Consider the following 18,826-nt stretch of genomic DNA (forward strand, 5'->3'; position numbering starts at 1 on the left):
AAATGTAACTGAGCACCGGGGATGCTTCTCTTGAACCTCTGAGGTTAAAAAAATTACACATTATTTTGGTTCATATTTATATACATAATAACAAAAAAAGATAGCACATATCGTAAATTTATATTTACTTAAGTTATTTATTATCTTTACACACTGAAACTGTTTTGTGAAATAATGCAGAAGCAGAAGAACAGCTACTTAAGGATGTGACTTCACTCCAGCGGCTTTATTACTCACACACACCATCACAAACAATGAGGACAACCCATGGAGATGTGGGTCAGAGGAGTGCACACACTCCTGAGGGATCCACAAGTGTGTGTGTGTGCGTGTGTGTGTGTGTGTGACTCAAACAAAACAAAGGCAACAGGATACTGCCTCACACTGTAAAACAAATGCTAGTTCCAGCAGCAGATGTACACACACAGGGAAATACAGTCTGAAAGTATCCTCCTTTCACAGAATAGAAGATTTCCTAAAGTGATGGCCTCAGCCAGAACACTGGGTAATAGTATAGGAAGGAAACTCCTATATTGTAGTATTTTAGGTGGTTGGAAGTGCAAAGTTACAAGTAGTTCCTTGAATGTTATGAGATGTTATCAGGTCATTGCTATGCAGCTGCTAAGTTCTGAGTGTGTTTTTTTTTTTTGATCACTAACCTTAACTATGGACTTGGCAGATACTTGTATCTAAAGCGATTTAAAGGATGCCACTTCACCGTATAGATGTGCCCGTAGATGTTCTGCTGTGCCCTACCAGAGTCCCGCCACTGAAACCGCATCATAGTGCTGATCTAAGATCAGATTTCTCCATGAATATTTTGACCTTGGCTACAATAATCTTATTGACAAAACTGATCCAATGGCATCCTCGTGTGAAATCACTAGAAAGCTTGATGAGTTAAAATTTCCAGTGCGTATGTATTTCAAAATTATGTATTTTCAATAAAGCTTTCCACTGCGTATGTATTTCAAAATTATGTATTTTCAATAAAGCTTTCCACTGCGTATGTATTTCAAAATTATGTATTTTCAATAAAGCTTTGTTATATTGAAAACAGATTTTTATCTTTCTGTTGAAATGTTAATATTGTTCTTTCTCTTTCTTTTATTTTCTGTTTTTCTGGGTGCTTGCTAATGTGTCTTGATTTATTTTCTTCAGAAAATGTGACCGATGTTACAGTAATGCTTGCCATAGAAATCACATAATACTAATACGTCTATACTTTGTCTATACTTTTGCTCAGTCCCTGTTATGCAATGTAATGACTATGCCAAACCTTCACCAGCTGGTCAATAAACAGTTAACTCAAACTTATGCGGTTTTGTCAGGGACTGATTACCCAGAACGACTCTTAAAGATCATGTGATAATTCACAGCAAGAACCTCTGACATCGCACCGAAAGAAAACTGGAAACATGATCTTAATTTAATGTGTAAATGTGCAAAGACTACATTGGCAGTCACCAAAGCCTGCCCAGTTGTACAAAGCAGGTGACAAGCCTCTGATGGTATTCCTAAAATCAAGTGGCTCTCATTGGATGCTTATTTCACATGAATGTCACTGCATACAGATGGGGGGAGTGAACAGCTTCAGCGTTGCGTTACACAGGATGACATCAGTGTGGAGGGACTCTGGGTAATAGCTCCTGTGGGAGAGGCCATGTCCTTCAGCTGCTGGCGCTGAAGAGACCCCCCCCCCAGCACTTGAGTAATGAGCCTAGGACGTTCCCCCAGCAGCCGTCCTTTAGCTCCAGCCATTATGTGTCATTAAGGCAGTTGGGGCCATTTGGCGAGGTCTCTCAGAAAAAGGCCAGACTATCTGTCTATCAGAGCCAATTTGCCATCTAGAGCACTGTCAGATGAGGTCACATGTAGAACTGAGGTGGAATAAAGCCCTGAAATAAATAAAGAATAAAGATTTATTTTACTTGCTTTTTAATATACAACTCATACAACATTAGACAAGTTTAAGCGGAGTCTAAACACATGTTTCAAAACATTGCTTAGTCTGACCTAAGGAGTTCTAATATACCTGAAGGAGATATCATGTAGCATTCATTTAGCTCAATGGCAATGTCCTAGTTGGTGCAATCAGTCCTGTATGTAATTTGTATGTAAAATGTATGTAATTATACACTTTGTGTATACACACTTTTGTATAAAATATTTTATATACATTTCTTTGAAATGTATAATTACATACATTTAAAAAGGTGCGTTCCAAAGGGCCAGTAGTATACAATCAATAATTTTTCTGCAAAATATAAGATGTTTCACAATGCCACATTGCAGAAAGTGCACAGAAGATTGTCCCGCTCTCTTAAAAAGAAAGTTTACTGACACTGATGGTTCAACCTTTAACATTCATGAAATCTTTCCATTGCACAAAACGTTTGTCACTTTTAAGAACTGGCTCTTTGGGGAACCAGAAACAGTTCTTCTATGACTTTGTTATGAACCCCTCCACCCCCTTTGGAACCTTTATTTTTAAGCGTGTTGAGTTCAGAGCATCACCAGTAATGGAGAACTTTGAAATGCAGAGTGTCCTCTTTCTACTCTGGTTCATGCACCCTGTCTGAACTCCCAGAGCAGCTGCCGTTGGCACATGTGCCACCTCTGCCACCCCCCTTACCCTGACCTACTGTCCGCACCAACACCCTTCTCATGGGTACCAGCCTGACCCCCTTTCTCTCTCTCTCTCTCTCTCTCTGTGAGCTCGTCTTCCTCCGAGACAGTCAGCGGGAGCTTTAGACGCAGCCAGCTCTCTTCTTGAACCGGTGCCAATGGAGGCTGGCCCTGGACGCCACAGCTGAAAGTTTTACAAGCGCTCCGGTCGGAAGGCAGGAAGACAGACTGAGAGATTTGTAAGGGCAGCTTCTCTTTCTCTATTCACTTGCGCTTGTGCTTTATTTATATCCATGTCCCTCTCTCTCTCTCTCCCCAAGTTGGGCATCAAGAAACGGTTCTTTCTTCTCCTCCAGAGAGTTTACACAGCAAAAGTGGGAGAAAATGTGACATGAGGACAGTACTTTGAGAAATAAATGGACAAATAACAAAAGGACGAAAGGGGGGTGCTGACGTCACACACTGTGCTGCCCATGACAATGCCTGAAAGGAAAGGAAGAAAGTACGACTGCAAATCTTTCTCTTTCTTTCTGTCACCATCTCTGCCCCGTCAGGAAAGCGACGGCACACTTTTTGGAAGGGTGACAGTGGGTGATTATTGCACTGGTCTGGCTGAGACATGCTTTCTCCACAGCTGAGCAGGATAAAGTACAGCGCTACTGCAAATTTTCACCACAATTCCTGTGACAAGACGCTGTCTCGCACTCTTTGTCCTGGCGCCTCGGGTTTAACTTTCTCACTCTGCCCTCCTGCTTCAGCACAGCAAGATCTCTTTGAAAATGACTCAAAGTATTTTTTTTTTTTTTATAAAAAACCTTGAATTAGTTTCACCTGGAAAAGCTGACAATCGTGGACTGTCTTTCAGTATCCAGACGTTTGATTCAATCTGAACATAGCAAAGGCACTAACAAAAGTTGATGTGCACGAATGCCTACGGATAAACATCAATGCATAATGCATGAAACATGCCGGCAGTGGAAGGACAGCTAAAGATGCTGCGAATGACTTCTGTAAAACAGGAATCGAAAGGCTTGCAACTAGGACAGATGCCAAATGCTGACAAAAGACTCTTTCGGGAGCCTTAACTCTTTTTTGCAGGACGTGTGTCATATCTTCGACTCAATTTGGCACTCTGAGTAAGTACATGATCCTGATATCAACATTTTCTGTCGCTGCTTTAAGCAACGCCACGCTTCTGAGAAATAGGTTAAGATTTGCTCATTTTTCTTGGTTTGGGATCAATTCCACTCCTTCCCTCCGGGTCCAGGCCAGGTGATGGTGTTTAGGAGGTATTAAGGTAATACAGAGGTATTAAACATCGAGGGCTGGCATCTAACCCAACAACAACAGATGAAGCCAAAGAGCGAGATGCAAGGTGGTCACAAAAGTCCCCACCTTGTTTTCTTTTCCTTTCTCATGCTGTTGTGCCCTCTCTCTCTCTGTCTTTCTCTCTCTCTTGGCAGCGGGGCTGAAGTGGGCAGGCGAATAGGAGGGCATAGCTGAATCTGCTCGGCTTTGGCAGGGGTTTGTGTGAGAAGGGCTGTTTCCTCGCACACCTCTCTCTCTGCTTTTCCCCTTGTCTTGCGAGCGACGTGGAAACGGTCTCTCCTCTTCCTTCTTCTTCCCTGCTGTTTTTTATTTTTTGGTCGTCGTACAGTTCAGTTGCACTTTTTACCCTATCTAGAGTCTCCCGCGACGTCCCGTGAAAAGCCTTGGCTCAGGTACTTCCAGCATTTGATTTCCATTTGAATCCTTATTTTTCATTTTTAACATTCTTTTGTTGCAATAACGTCGCTTTGCTCCGACTTTCGCCGCTCCTCACCCTCATCTTCCTCCAGCACATGTCGTTGATCTGCCGCCGCCATGATAGCGCGTGTTTTGTTTCTTTCCGATGAGACATTAAACATTTTTTTTGTTCATAAAGAACAGATATTTTTAGTTAATCTCCAAATGTGTTTGAGCAAAAGTAATGTGTGATTTTGCTTGGTTTTATTTGCTTTGTTTGTCTTGCGACAGTGCATGACCATGGTTTCTTTTTTCATGCAACCTGTTTGCATAATAGCTTTAAAACATGTTTTCAGAAGCTATACAAACCTGCGGTTTGCTATTTACAGTACGGCCGAGGGTAAATATGCTCTTTTTTGCTAAGTTACTCGTCTGAGGCCTTCAAAACAAAGAGCAGCGCTTTACCTGCCAAACTATGCCAGGAGAAGAAAATTAACCCTACAGTCGCTAAAGCTGGTGCAAAAAGCTTCATAATCGTTGTTTGTTACTTCTAGGTTGGCTTATAAGTGGTACACCACAACTGAAAGTTGGAACTGAGCCTTAGATGTGACTAAGACTGAGAAGAACAGAAAAGAATGGTGTAAACAACAAATAATAATAACCCAAATAATAGTAAAACACACACTTGATGTGTCTTTGTTCATCTACGATTGAACTAAAAACACATTTGGAGATTATTTATGCCATTTTGATTATAAATTACAGTTGCATTCCAAAGCACCTCACTACTTTTAGTTCATTAACGCAGTCAACAAAGAGTCATATTTTTTTTAGAGACGATGAAACTATTGTAAGTGAAAACTGCCCTGAACACTGTACAAAGAGGAAACAGAGTAAGAAAAAATGCAGTAAGGAGGGGGGCGGAGTGATAGAGGAAAAAAATGAAAACACTTCCTCCACCCCTCCTTCACTATCCTCAGATGAACTTGTCACGTTACTTGATTTTTTTTTTTTCTGGCCTCTACTTCCTGCTATTTTTGAGCTGCCTCCCTCGCTCCCTCTTTCTCTCTTTGTGTTGGTGTGGTAACAAAGTCACAGACCTGTTATCGAGAAAAATATTTGGTAATCACCTGCAATTCTGAAGCAATAACATCACAAACAGCATCATATTATGAAGAAAAAGAGCCTTGTGGATAGCAGCTGAAGCCTTGGACATCCAGCTGTAATTACGGCTGCCTGACACTCACCAGAGCAGGTATTTGTCACTAATGTGATTCGAGGTCTCTTTCTGTAGCAGTTCGGATGATCACATTTGTCTCAAGGTATCGGAAAGAAAGAGTTAACAGATCAAGTTATGCGCTTTCGAAAGCACATGGCTTCTTACTTGCACATGCCACATGCAAAAGTAGTATTTTCAATGATGCAGTACTTTCTTCTGTCTTTGGTCAAAGTGACAACTATAAGTAAGCTATTCAGACTTTGATTTCCCTGAAAAATAACAAATAGTTTTTTTTTTTCTTTTCTTTTCTTTTTTTTTGAGAGAGAGATAATCTTGTCCCTCTCAAACCAATGGTGTGAGTTTGTGGGCAGGGCGATCTGTTTTCTGAGCAAATAAAACACGCAGGCGGTGTTCAAGGAAACCTATTTGGAAGCAATAATTATTTTTGCAACTCCAATGCAGAAATTAATTAATTTTTTAGTGCTGGTTTCAGTGTTTTATAAAAAAAAACTCCAATAATATTATTTATTCAATAAGTACATGACAAAACTATTTGTGCAACTGCACTGCCGAATGTTGCAAGCTGCATCTGTTTTCAATACAGCTATCGCTAATGATAAGTGCTGAACTTACACTGAACGCATACGCAAATAAGGTCAACAGGCACTTCCTGTTTAGAATTGCTATTTTTGCATCCAGGACGTAGTGCTGAAGTACTGCAGATTGTCATGGGTCGCTGCAAATGATAAGCATGTTGAAAAGACCTCTGGATTTGCACCACTGCACAACCGTGGGTTAAAACACATTGCATAAATGGACGATTTTACTAATTCAGATGTGGGAAGTGAAGTGTCATCCCACTTCAAATGAGCAGGTAGGACTATATTTACTCACTTTAGTAATGGTCACAATGCATTTAATTACATTTACATGATATTTAAAGCGCAAGCATGCTAAAAAAGTTCATCAACGCAATGCTTTACTGCAGTACTTGTGGCTTTTCTTGTTAAAAATTTCAACAAATGAGGATAAAAGAGCATTATTGGTGTTTTAAGGTTTCATAAAGCACCAGGAAAAATCTAATTTTACCCTGTTTTGTTTCTAAATGCACAATTTAGTCTCATTGTTTGAGATGCATAGGTGCATGTTAACCAAAAAAGAAAATAAAAAATTGTCTTCATAATCTTTTATCAAAATGTATTTTAAGGTAGACTAAAGAGGAAATTTATATTTAGAAAACAGATCCGTTTTATATACACGTGTGTGTGTGTGTGTGTGTGTGTGTGTGGAATTGAAAGATTAAGACAACATATTGGTTACATGTTTTCTTGCATTAAATATAAAACAGATTTTAAGCTTAATTCAACACATTTATTTCTAAAACTTACACACACACACACACACACACACACAACAACAACACAGGCATATATATATTATAAAAAATTATAAAATATTTCAATTATTTAAAAATTTCACATTTATTAAATGCATTACTTGATTCTTTGAAATGATATGTGAAATGTAAAAGCATTTGTGTGCAAATTATATTGTGTTTGCATTCTACAGCTAAATGAAATTTAAAATGAAATACATTTAATTGATCTAAACTCTTGAGGAAGTGACATAAAACAAACATCTTTGGGTTTAACCAAACCACTTCCACTGACAAACGTCTTCTAGTTTTCACCATTTTATCACAGATAGCTCATTGACCAATATGTTAAACCAAATGCTGTTTGAATCGCAGATATGATGAGTTATACATATGTGAATCGGCTTTCTGGTGAAGGAGAGATTTTAAGTTATAATGCCTTTTACTCTCACAAGACATGAAGATTTAGCCTCATGTTGACATAGCCATTACTTTGTGTAATGATCCATGGACTCAGTGAGGCATGGTCCATATACTGTGATGAAATAACAAATAGCCCTTTTGAGATCCGAGAAAAATGTCAAACAAGGCCATGAGACCAGATAAACCCACCAAACATTTTATGTATTATAAGCACACTCAAAAAAAAAAAAAAACTGAAATCATAAAGTACCTTGTTTTGGCCAGAATCTGGTGTCCTTCCTGAGTAAGGCAATCCCAGAATGCACTGCAACGAGCTGAAAGACAGGGGGAAATAATGATTATAAACATAAATTTTATTTAATACTAAAAAGTAAAACCTAAAATCGAATAAAAAAAATTATTTCACCCAATATTTGTGCTTTTTAAAGTAGCAAGTTAACTTAGCAACATGCTTACATCGGACTCTGCTGCAATCAACAAAAATCGTTAGCACTATATATATATATATATATATATATATATATATATATATATATATATATATATAAACATTTCAAATGCACACTGCAAAAAAGGATTTTGTCTTCTTTGTTCTGAAAACATCTAATAATTTTAAAATCAAGATACATTTATATGAGATTTAAAACTATGACCCCACTGGCAGATGTTTTTCTTGTTTTAACCCTCTGGACCTCTTCATTTTTGGGTCACACTTGGTAACTTTGAAGCCTTGAAATGCTTGTTTTAACTTCAGGAAAATCAATGTAATATATTCTTGTTCAATAATATTTTAATAATAAAAACATTTATGAGCTATTTTTGCCCACAAATGTACAATTGTTCCCTTTTTATTTTTTTGACCCATTTATCATATCCGATTCATGTCAGTTATTTTGTGTGTGTGTGTGTGTGTTCACATAGCTTTAAATTACGATGAAGCAAACAATTATAAAAATTTAAAACAAAAAAACAAATTTGGTAAATTATTTTTTTTTTTAAGAAAACAAGACGTAATATTGTAAGTCGTTTGGCTTATAAAGTGAATGTATCTTGATGTAAGAATGTTTAGATATTTGTACGGAAAAACAAAACAAAAATTCTACTTAAGAAATTTTATTTATTTATTTTGCAGTGCATCACTTTTTTTTTATTTCTCAGCTCTCTACATTTACATCTACATTTCTGAGACTCTCCGCCAAATCTTTTTCACGCTGCCCCACTGTCTCGGCCAAATGCCAGGCTAAAACCTTTCAATCACTGCCATTAATTAGGCCAAAGAGGAATTCAGAATGTTAATGTCCTGCAGTTCACATGCTAATTTATGCAAAGACATGATGCCACCGTCCCGCCCCTTTGCCATGGCAGTCCATTCTTTCACCAGTCAATGGTGACCCCCGTCTGCCAGGCATTGACCTCACCACCATCACGCTGGAGTGGCCATCATCTGTGTAGATTAACTGCCATTATAATAATGCTACATTTCTTTTTCATATATATATATAAATATGGGCTACTCTTCAGTGAGCAGATAATTGTGAGTGACTAAAACAGGTTTGATTCACCCTGAACAAGTTTGTTTTGTGATAATCTGACTGTTCATTATTAAGGCCGGTTATACAGTACCTGTACAATAATGTTAGCATCATTAATGTTAGCATCGTTACACACAAATATCTGACCACAAAATGCTGCAATTGACCAATCAGAATCAAGTATTCCATATGCATTACTACAATTGCAAGCCAGCAATTATTTGTTCAGAAATACAGTAAAAAAAAAAAGCATGTAATATTATTACAATTTAAAATAACAGTTTTCTATCTGAAAATATTTGTACATTTATTCCAGTGATCAAAGTTAAATTTTCAGCATCATTAGGCTACTTCAGTTTTCAATGTCACATGATTCTTCAGAAATCATTCTAATATTTTGATTTGGAAAACAGCATTAATATTTCTATTCAGCAAGGATGCATTGAATTGATCAAAAGTGACAGTAAAGACATTTACATTTTTTTTTAATAAAATACAAATTAAAATTGGCTCCTTTGACATTTCTATTAAAGAATCCCGGAAAAAAATTTATGGTTTCAAGAAAAATATTAAGCGGGAAAAACACACATTATATTATTTATTTTTTTTTATTTGATCCTACATCATTTGTCAGGATTTAGATTCTTAAAATGTATGTGCCTATAATAAAAAGTCTCTAAAAAGTATCATGGTGTGTCCACTACTGTACTGAAATCATATAAATGGATTAAATTATTTATTTTTTATTAAACCTTACCTTTTTATTGTTAATCACACAGTACCGTGGTTTTACTGTAACTGAAACACGGTACTGCTACAGTCATTTTGTTAGGGTTCTAAAGGTTTCGATTTTAGCATTGTGATATATTCACAGTATATTTACAGTTCCTTCTGCACAACATAAAGAATATGAGTGATTTCATTCCCCTTTCTTGAGGTTTCATCTTCACACATGTTTTTGACCTTCAACTGCTCGCTGGTTTAAGACGGCAGGAAGGCTGCCATTTTGTTTGGTCCTTTTCCCTCCTTTTCATGCTTTGCTAGCAGACAATACGTAGCATTATTTAAAAACAGACAGCTGGGAAAACTGCATTCAAATGCAGCGATTAACTTCAGGCGATTAAACGACATGCAACACCCCAGGCGTGTGAAGAGTGCAAAGAGCCAGTTGTGAGAAAACAGGCTCTATTTCCTGGTGCGGCTCACCTCTGCTTCATGCCAGGAGTGCTGCGTGCCAGAGAGTTGAACAAATTAGGCCGCTGCTATTGCTGACTTGTAGTTGTTGCACTAATCTTTTAAAAGCAAAATCAGGAAGAGATAAAGAAGGAAATACAACGGACCAAATTTCCTTCTGCACCCTGAAGGTCAGCAAACTGCAGCAAACTTAGAAATTCAGAGGTGGAGCCAGTGTTACATTTTCTATTTTTGATACTTTCTTTGATTTTTGTCAAGTAAAAATCATATGCATTTATCATATGTTAAAATGTATGTATTTATGAATTAATGAACAAACTGAAATCATTGTAAAATAAAGTAATAATAATAAAGCAAGTAATAATATACATTTTAGATACATTTTATAAATAAATAAAAAATGCAACAAATTTATCATGTAATTTTGTATGACTTTATGAGTAAAATGTAAATCGTTTTTCTCCCTCCCTCTTTCTTTGATTCCTGTGTAGACTGGGTGAAGAAACTGAACGAGCGGCGTGTTTGTTCCTGTCCCTGTAAAGCTGAGGTAGTAGATTGAATAGTTGTGGAGTATTAAACCTCCCTTTGAGATAACTATACAATCTACTGTCTTTCTTACGGAGACAGATTAACCAGCTGTCTACTGAAGAACCTGCGGGAAACACTTCATTCTGAACTGTGTGTCTCTACAAGCTGAGGTAGTAGGTTGTATAGTTTGTGGGAAGGATCTCATCCTCTTCAGATGAAAACTATACAGTCTATTGCCTTCCTTGAGAGACTCAGCGAGCGACCGTAAAAACACACCGTTACGAATACCAAGAGATCTTTAACCGGTCTGTAAAAAGTGGTAAATAAAACTATTATCAAAGTTTCGTACAGTTTTTATTACAGTTTGTTTAATTCTTAGTTTATTTGGCACTGTTACTTTAATTTGTATTCGATTTCAATTGTTAATAGGATTTATTTTTATTTGAGATTTCAGAATGTCTTTTTGTATGCTGTTGTATACTGCAAATGTTTTGATCATCTTAATAAAGCACATTCAAATTATTTTGTTTTATTTATCACACACACACACACACACACACACATATATATATAAAGCTGTCTTTTCAGCATCATTCCTCCAGTCTTCAGTATCACATGATCCTTCAGAAATCATCCTTATATTCTCATTTGCCACTCAAAAAACATTTTTATTATTATTATTATTATGTAAAAAAAAGAAAAAAAAACTAGTGAGTAGAATTTTTTCAGTATTCTTTGATGAATAGAAAGTTCAGAAGAGCAGCATTTATCTGAAACAGAAATATTTTGTACCATAAATGTCTTAAAAGTATTAATTTATATAATTTATAAATATGTAATTATATTCATCTAAGAATCGTGAAAAAAGGTATACTCAACTGTTTTAAATAATAATAGTTTAGTCAAAGTTTCTTTGAGCAGCAAATCAGAAATTATAATGATTTCTGAAGGATCGTGTGACACTGAAGATTGGAGGAATGATGCTGAAAATACAGCTGCACATCACAACAATAAATACATTTTAGAAAACAGTTATTTTAAATAGTAAAAATATTTCATAATATTACTGTTTTGCTGTATTTTGGATCATATAAATGCAGGTTTGGTGAGCAGAAGAGACCTATTTAAAAAAAAAAAACATTACAAATCTTGCTGTTCAAAAGCTTTTGAGTAGTAGTGTGTTTATACACACACACACACACACGCACACACACGTTAGACTGAGACTTGTCACAGCACTTAAATATTACAGCTTTTTTTGTTGGTTTGATTGCTTCTTTTGTCCTCATTTGTAAGTTGCTTTGGATAAAAGCATCTGCTAAATAACTAAATGTATGTAAAATGTAAATAGTGATGCTTTCAGTGACTAATTCTAAAAATAATATTATGCACATAGCATAGATATTACGATGGTCAAAAATAACATCTCATACATCTACTTCACAATGAATCTTAATTTTTTATTTAAACAACTTATTTAGCAAATTACTGCAGGTACATATTTGCTGTATGCTGCCGATATGTTATTAACACGTGCACTAATATTCACAATCAGCCATTCTTCAGACGTCACACAGTTACTCTCAGACTTTGATTGTGGTGCTTTGAGGCGCCCTACTGACATAACAGTGTAACTGCAACCTCAGTAAGATTCTATTAGATGAGTTTTTTTTTTAGACACACACACAAGTGAATTCAATCCCTTTTTCTTTGGTCTGTATTTGTTCTAATGAGTCAGTGATGTCACTGGCTCCCCCCGTGGACTAAAAATGCATAATGCATATCTTTTAATTTAATGCCACATTGTGCTGAACATTGCAAGTGTCATTTTGCATAAGGGTTTGAAAATGCTTATATTTCACATATAATAATTATTTATAAGAAAACATTTATATAAATATATGATGCTTATAATATATTATAATAATAATAAACATAATTTAAATATTTGTCATTACAAGAAAAACTAATTGAATTAAAAGTCTAACTGTAAATGTTATTAATACATTTTAGAATATTATACAGAGAATCTTGAGCTTCAAAGTCAATCTGTACAAATTGATTTTGTCTGAAGATAGCAGAGAATCCTAACTATTTCTTAATCAATTTACATAAAAAAAATCCTAAACTTTCCCTTTACTTCCAGTTTTAAATGAAGAAAATTCCATATTACCATATTTTGAATATCAGCTCTCCAACAAAAAAATATATAACACAAAATATAGCCTAATATAAATATAAGTGAGCAAAAACCTTTTTTCCTTTTTTTTACAATTACTGAGGTCTAGGGGCTATTTAACTACCATATACATTTCAAAACAGTCAGGCTACAGTAAAATGCACACAGCCTGCATAAAGTAGCTATAATTTTTCACGAACCATTGGGACTTCCATAAAAAGTTGACGTCAGAACTACACAGTCACCTCCTTCAGTCACCACCCCGAGCTCCGCCTACCGTCCCAATCTCCTTCTGTCAAACCCCCAGATAACATCATGTCCCAGCCATTTCTGAGCATTGAGCAACAACAGCACTGAAACATGTCGAAAAGGTTATCTTTAACCACGAAACCAGATCGGCGGACCTGTAACGTTACACTCTCGCTCAGAGGAGATAAAGGAGGTAAAGACAAACTCTAGCATGTCATGTTGAAGATGTATATACACTTCCATTTCAAAAAGCAACTATTTTAAAAGCTACATTATTGTTCCAGCTTCAATAAAACACAACAATTTATATACAATTACAAAATGATTATATATAAATTGTTATTTTGTTGTTTTACACACATGCACTTGCACAGACATTGTTTCATAATTACCTGTGGTTGGCCTGGCCATGCGTCACTCAGAAAACAACAGGCCAATCAGATTGGTCGTCTCAGTCATTTTTGACATTGAAGAGAGTGAGTTTTGCAGTCATTTTGCTGTTTCATAGGAATAGAGAAGTATGAGGGCAAATTAAATTTGCTTAATCATACTTTTGTCTCTCGGGTGAATTGCAAACGTCACATTTCTGATAACAACAAGACCTAACAGTTACGGAAAAATAAAAACTTACTCTTTATGATTGACATGAATAAGTTAGAGGAGATATCCCAAAGCTACTTGCTTTTCAAATAATTAGGCTACTTAAAATTAGTTTTAGATGCTGAGATATCATTACATTTTTAATAGATTATTTTACTTCTTCACAATAGCATATAGCCTAATCATGCACAATAATACCAAGAACATGACTCACTGACTGACTGAATCAATCAATCGATCGATTTTGATCACTGCATACCTACAGTAGCTCGAGAGCAAATGGCAATGTAAGTAACATACTTCTTGAATTGATCAAACCACAGCTTCCTGCTTTACTAGCAACGAGGTTAGTCACAATTTAATGGTACACCACATAAGGGTGTATGTATAGGCCTATTGTTATACTTTCGGTGCCAGTAGAGAAATCCAAGCACATAATATTTATAAATTTATAGATAGGTCAAACAATGCTACGATCATGGGTTTGATTCACAGGGAATGCACTTGATCAAACCTATAGCCAAAACATTACCTTGAATGCAAATGCAAATGCCAAAAAATGTCTTAAAAATGCATAATCATAAATATACATATTTTTGTTGAAATGTTTGGTGTTGGTGAAATTTTTGAAATAAGTCTTATGTTACCTAACGCTGAATTTATTTAATTAAAAATACAGTAAAATTGTGAAATATTATTATAATTTAAAAATAACTTTGATTTTTGAATCGGTTTTAAAATATGAAAACATTAAGATATCTAAAATGTTTAAATCGTGCTCTAAAAAGTTTCTCTCAAATAGAAACCAACATTTCTTATCACTGTTGAAAACAGTTGTGCTTCTTTATATTTCTGTGAAAACTGTGATTATATGTTTTCAGAGTTCTTGGATGAACAGAAAGTTGAAAAGTGCAGTATATTTTTAAAATAAATCAACAAAAGTACTTTTCCCATCACTTTTGATGAATTTAATGTGGTCTTGCTGAAATCAACAACAACACACACACACACACACACACATTTCATCTTAATTTTAAAATGTAATTAAAAAAATATTTTAAATATTTAGTTTTTTAACTTTTCTTTTTCAAACTTCTAAAACATTTTCTTTATTCATTTTTACATTTTGAAAACAAAAAAGAACAACAACAAAACCACTATTTAACTATTTAAGCTACTCCAAAGTACTGATCATGCAAAAAATTATTTTCGTGTGACTGAGCGAGTTTGGTTCAGCATGTGTGCAGACAACTTCCTATTTAAACCACCACTACTTTAAGTAAGTTCCTGTGGAGTTCCTGTGCTTATTTTCATCATGGCTGATGGTGAGAAGGTGATCTATACTTCCCTGGAGGTGCTCATCGCTGTAGGATGCTGCCTGGGGAACATGCTGGTGATCTGGGCCGTGTGGTCGTGCCGTGCTTTGAGTCAGACGACGTTCTGTTTCGTTGTGTCTCTGGCGGTGGCTGATCTTCTGGTGGGGGCAGTTGCTGTGCCTTTCGCTGTGGTGGTTGATGGACGCTTGAAGACTAGTTTCCACTGCTGTCTCTTCATCAGTTGTGTGGTCATTGTGTTGACCCAGGCCTCTGTTCACTCCCTGCTGGCCATCGCTGTGGACCGCTTCCTGCGTGTTTATAACCCTCTCAGGTCTGAACTTTTAATAGTCGTGCTTTTTTTGCAATGCATATTTGAAGACTTGCTGGTGTGATGGTAGAGCTGATCAAGCTTGCTGATAAAGAGGAAATCAAATACTGTCGATCTCAGAGATAACATGTAACTTGAAACTTGAACAATTCAATAAGTCAGCATAAAATCTAGATGGACCCCATTTACAATCTTATAGTACATTAGGAATGTATTTATTTCACAGAAATCTTTTTATAATCTTCTATCATTTTCAAGTATTAATGCTCACTTTTCAAGACCCAACTGATTTCAAGTTTTGGGTCAATAATGTTTTAAGAAGTACTAATGAATACTTAATTCAGCCAGGGTGCATTAAACTGATCAAAATTAAAAGGAAAGAAATGTATAATGTTACAAAACTAATGTTGCAAATTAATCCAGTTCTTTTAAACTTTCTATTCATCAAAGAATCCTGAAAACAAAAATATATCAAAGTTTCCATAAAGCTATGAAGCAGCACAACTGTTTTCAACATTGATAATAATCAGAAATGTTTGAAATGTTAAATATTTTGTGAGCAGCAAATCATCATATTAGAATGATTTCTGAAGAATCGTGACACTGAAGACTGGAGGAATGATGCTGAAAATTCAGTTTTAAGTCACAGGAATAATTAAATTAAATTTATGCATTTAGCAGATGCTTTTATCCAAAGCGACTTACAGTGCAATCAGGCTATACATTTTTTACGTAACATGTGTGCCCTGGGAATCGAACCCACAACCTTGCACAGCTAACACAATGCTCTACCACTTGAGCCACATTTTAAAATATATTGCAATAGAAAACTGTTATTTTGGTCAAATAAATCCAGCCTTGGTGAGCAGAAGAGACTTTCAAAGACATTAGGATTTTTTTGTAAATAATCTTTAACAATAAATGTGTATCAATAATATATAATAATAATAATAATTTATGTAAATAAATATATATATATATATATATATATATATATATATATATATATATATATATATATATATATATATATATATATATATATATATATATATATATATATTTTTTTTTTTTTAATTATTAATAAAAACAAATTCAAATGATCTTTTTAATTTTCAGGTACAGAGGTAAAGTCAGAAAGAAGCACTTATGGGCCGCCGTCACTGTATGTTGGCTCTCTGCTTTTATACTAGGTATCATTCCCATGTTCGGATGGCACAAAAAAGACACCACAACCGCTGAAAACTCCACTATTACATGTCATTTCATAACAGTCATAGACATGTCCTACATGGTCAACTTCAACTTCCTCGCTTGCATCCTTACACCCACTATCATCATGATGATCCTGTACCTCTTACTCTTCAATATGATATCCAGACAGCTCAGAAAAGGAGTCGGGAGTCACACTGTGAAGTTTTTTTACCAAAAGGAGCGGAAACTGGCCAATTCTCTGGCTTTGGTTCTGGTTCTGTTTGCAGTTTGCTGGCTTCCTCTGCACATAATCAACACGGTGAATTACTACAAGGTTTTCAATGTTCCCCCTGTCGCCTTTCACATCGGCATCCTCCTTTCTCACGCCAACTCCGCCATTAACCCCATAGTGTACGCTTTCAAGGTCCCTAAGATTAAGATGGCATATAAACGCATCCTGATGAGGCTGACAAGCTCGGAGCAGAAAGGAGATCAGAGTAGCCAGACTTTGGATAACAACGTCAGCAGCAACTCGAACAGCACCGCCAGATGCAGCATGAAAATAAAACAAAAAGTCGTTTTGATTTCATATCAGGACGGTTAGCATTGATCTGTAATCATGTACAATAAGTAGGGGAGACCATAGAAGTCAAAAGTAAAAAATATATGTATATATTATCCAGCACGGGTATTGTATGTTGGTTTCAAATGCCTAGTTCCTAAAATTTTATATTTTTCTGACATTTCACATTAAAACAACACTGTAATTCTAGGGTCATCGTATTTTTGTACTAAATTAATTAACAATTAAAACTGCACCAAGATACCTAAAAAAACAAGGATCAACTGTATAATGAAGAGGATTAATTGTTTTTCATAAATATACTTTATGATATATATGTATATAATGTATTAATAATATCTGTGGGATATATTTTTTTATACATTTATATAAATATATATATGTATTTATATGTATTTGTTAACTTTTTATGTGACAACTTGCCCCACTATGTTGAAACGTGTTTCCATGAACTGTAAATATTATAATAAAAAAAAAAATATTTTTTTGTTTTTGTTTTTTTTCCCGAATCAGTTTTATTTTGTGAATCAGACTTCTTTCAAAAACATGTAGAAAAATTAGGGTTTCATTTGAATGGTTTTTAGTAGTAGTAGTAGCCCTTTATTGTCACTAGTCACAAGTTCCAGCGAAATTAGCCATCAACCTGTCCATACATACACAACATACATACAATCGAACGCAGAGCATCTCGTTGTCATGCTTTCCAAGGGGAAAATCCAGCCAAGGCCAAGCTGGGAGTGGAGTCTAAAGAAGATAAGATACCAGTTGTTTTGGTCTAGTAGCCGCATTCCAATTTAACGGTCACTATGATTGTCTTTTTGGTCTCCAAATCCTCCAATTTCCTTTCCAAAGCAGTGAGCTTCACCGTGATGTTATCCATATTGCGGTTATATATACACATAATACAAAATCCATAAATACCATATGAAATAGTTTACTTTTGTCACGTATCATGCTACCATTACAGTCCATCAAACTTCTACAAGCCTTCTCTCGAGATATTGACCCTTGTCTCATGTCGCCACGATTAAAGAGGAAGCGAAACTAACATCATTCTGAGTCATTCTGAACCTGTGAATGTAGTTTTTCACATCCTTTATTTTATAATTTCAACAACAAAAATAAGTTACATTTACAGGAAAAAGTTCAAAGTTCAAACTATAATAAAACATCTTGTTTTATACATAAAGCTTGAACTTTGCACCTTTGTTTAGCTCATATGTTTTTGATTGCACCTCTTCTATTGGTAGAGCACCTCTTTTTACATTTGTTACATTTAAAGGAACAGTCACATCACAATGGAGTTTCAGTCCTCATTTGCGCACTTTATTTCTTCTACGAAAGAAGCTGTTAAGGAGGGTGTAAATGCAGAATGCCCTTAAAAAACATTTTTACCAACCTCCAAGTCTTTGAGATATGGCAATGAGTGGTCAGGTAGGAAAATTACCAAAAACAAGGCAAATCATACAGTCGAGTAGGCAACCTGGAATACACCAGGACATAACAACCCTTTACAAGGGCACACAGGTTTCTTGCCAAAGGCAGTGTGAGCCTGGAGACATAGACAAAGTATAAAAATGAAGCAATTTACAAAAATGAAATATTTAGCACAATCTTAATCAAGCCAGATCCACTAATCTACCAGTTACAGAAGTGACCAGTAGGAGAGAAATGGCCAGCGGGGGCCTTTTAGATTTTACCTCAAACCATACCTACACACACAGTTGTGAAAGCAATACAATTGGTTAAATTG

At 35.5% G+C, this 18,826-nt stretch overlaps 1 protein-coding gene and 1 long non-coding RNA gene across 2 annotated transcripts; one reads left to right on the forward strand and one right to left on the reverse strand.

Moving 5' to 3' along the window:
• Nucleotides 1–215: 215 nt before the first annotated feature.
• LOC113078333 (uncharacterized) lies at nt 216–7,848 on the reverse strand. Its single transcript, XR_003281483.1, has 2 exons — nt 7,621–7,848; nt 216–1,898 (listed from the first exon to the last, which is right to left on the reverse strand). It is a non-coding gene; the product is annotated as an uncharacterized LOC113078333 (long non-coding RNA).
• A 6,940-nt stretch (nt 7,849–14,788) lies between these two features.
• Nucleotides 14,789–17,531, forward strand: LOC113078332 (adenosine receptor A3). Its single transcript, XM_026250656.1, has 2 exons — nt 14,789–15,299; nt 16,416–17,531. Exons 1-2 carry the CDS (start codon nt 14,968–14,970, stop codon nt 17,092–17,094), a joined length of 1,011 nt encoding a protein of 336 aa, XP_026106441.1. The 5' UTR covers nt 14,789–14,967; the 3' UTR covers nt 17,095–17,531.
• The last annotated feature ends 1,295 nt before the right edge of the window (nt 17,532–18,826 follow it).

Source organism: Carassius auratus, unplaced genomic scaffold, assembly GCF_003368295.1.
Source record: "Carassius auratus strain Wakin unplaced genomic scaffold, ASM336829v1 scaf_tig00025369, whole genome shotgun sequence".
NCBI lineage: Eukaryota > Metazoa > Chordata > Actinopteri > Cypriniformes > Cyprinidae > Carassius > Carassius auratus.

Excerpts from the sequence above, each read along its gene's own strand:
- LOC113078332 (XM_026250656.1), top strand. The coding sequence starts at position 14,968 with ATGGCTGATGGTGAGAAGGTGATCTATACTTCCCTGGAGGTGCTCATC. Across the intron at positions 15,300-16,415 it reads CGTGTTTATAACCCTCTCAG|GTACAGAGGTAAAGTCAGAA; the intron begins GTCTGAACTTTT and ends TTTAATTTTCAG.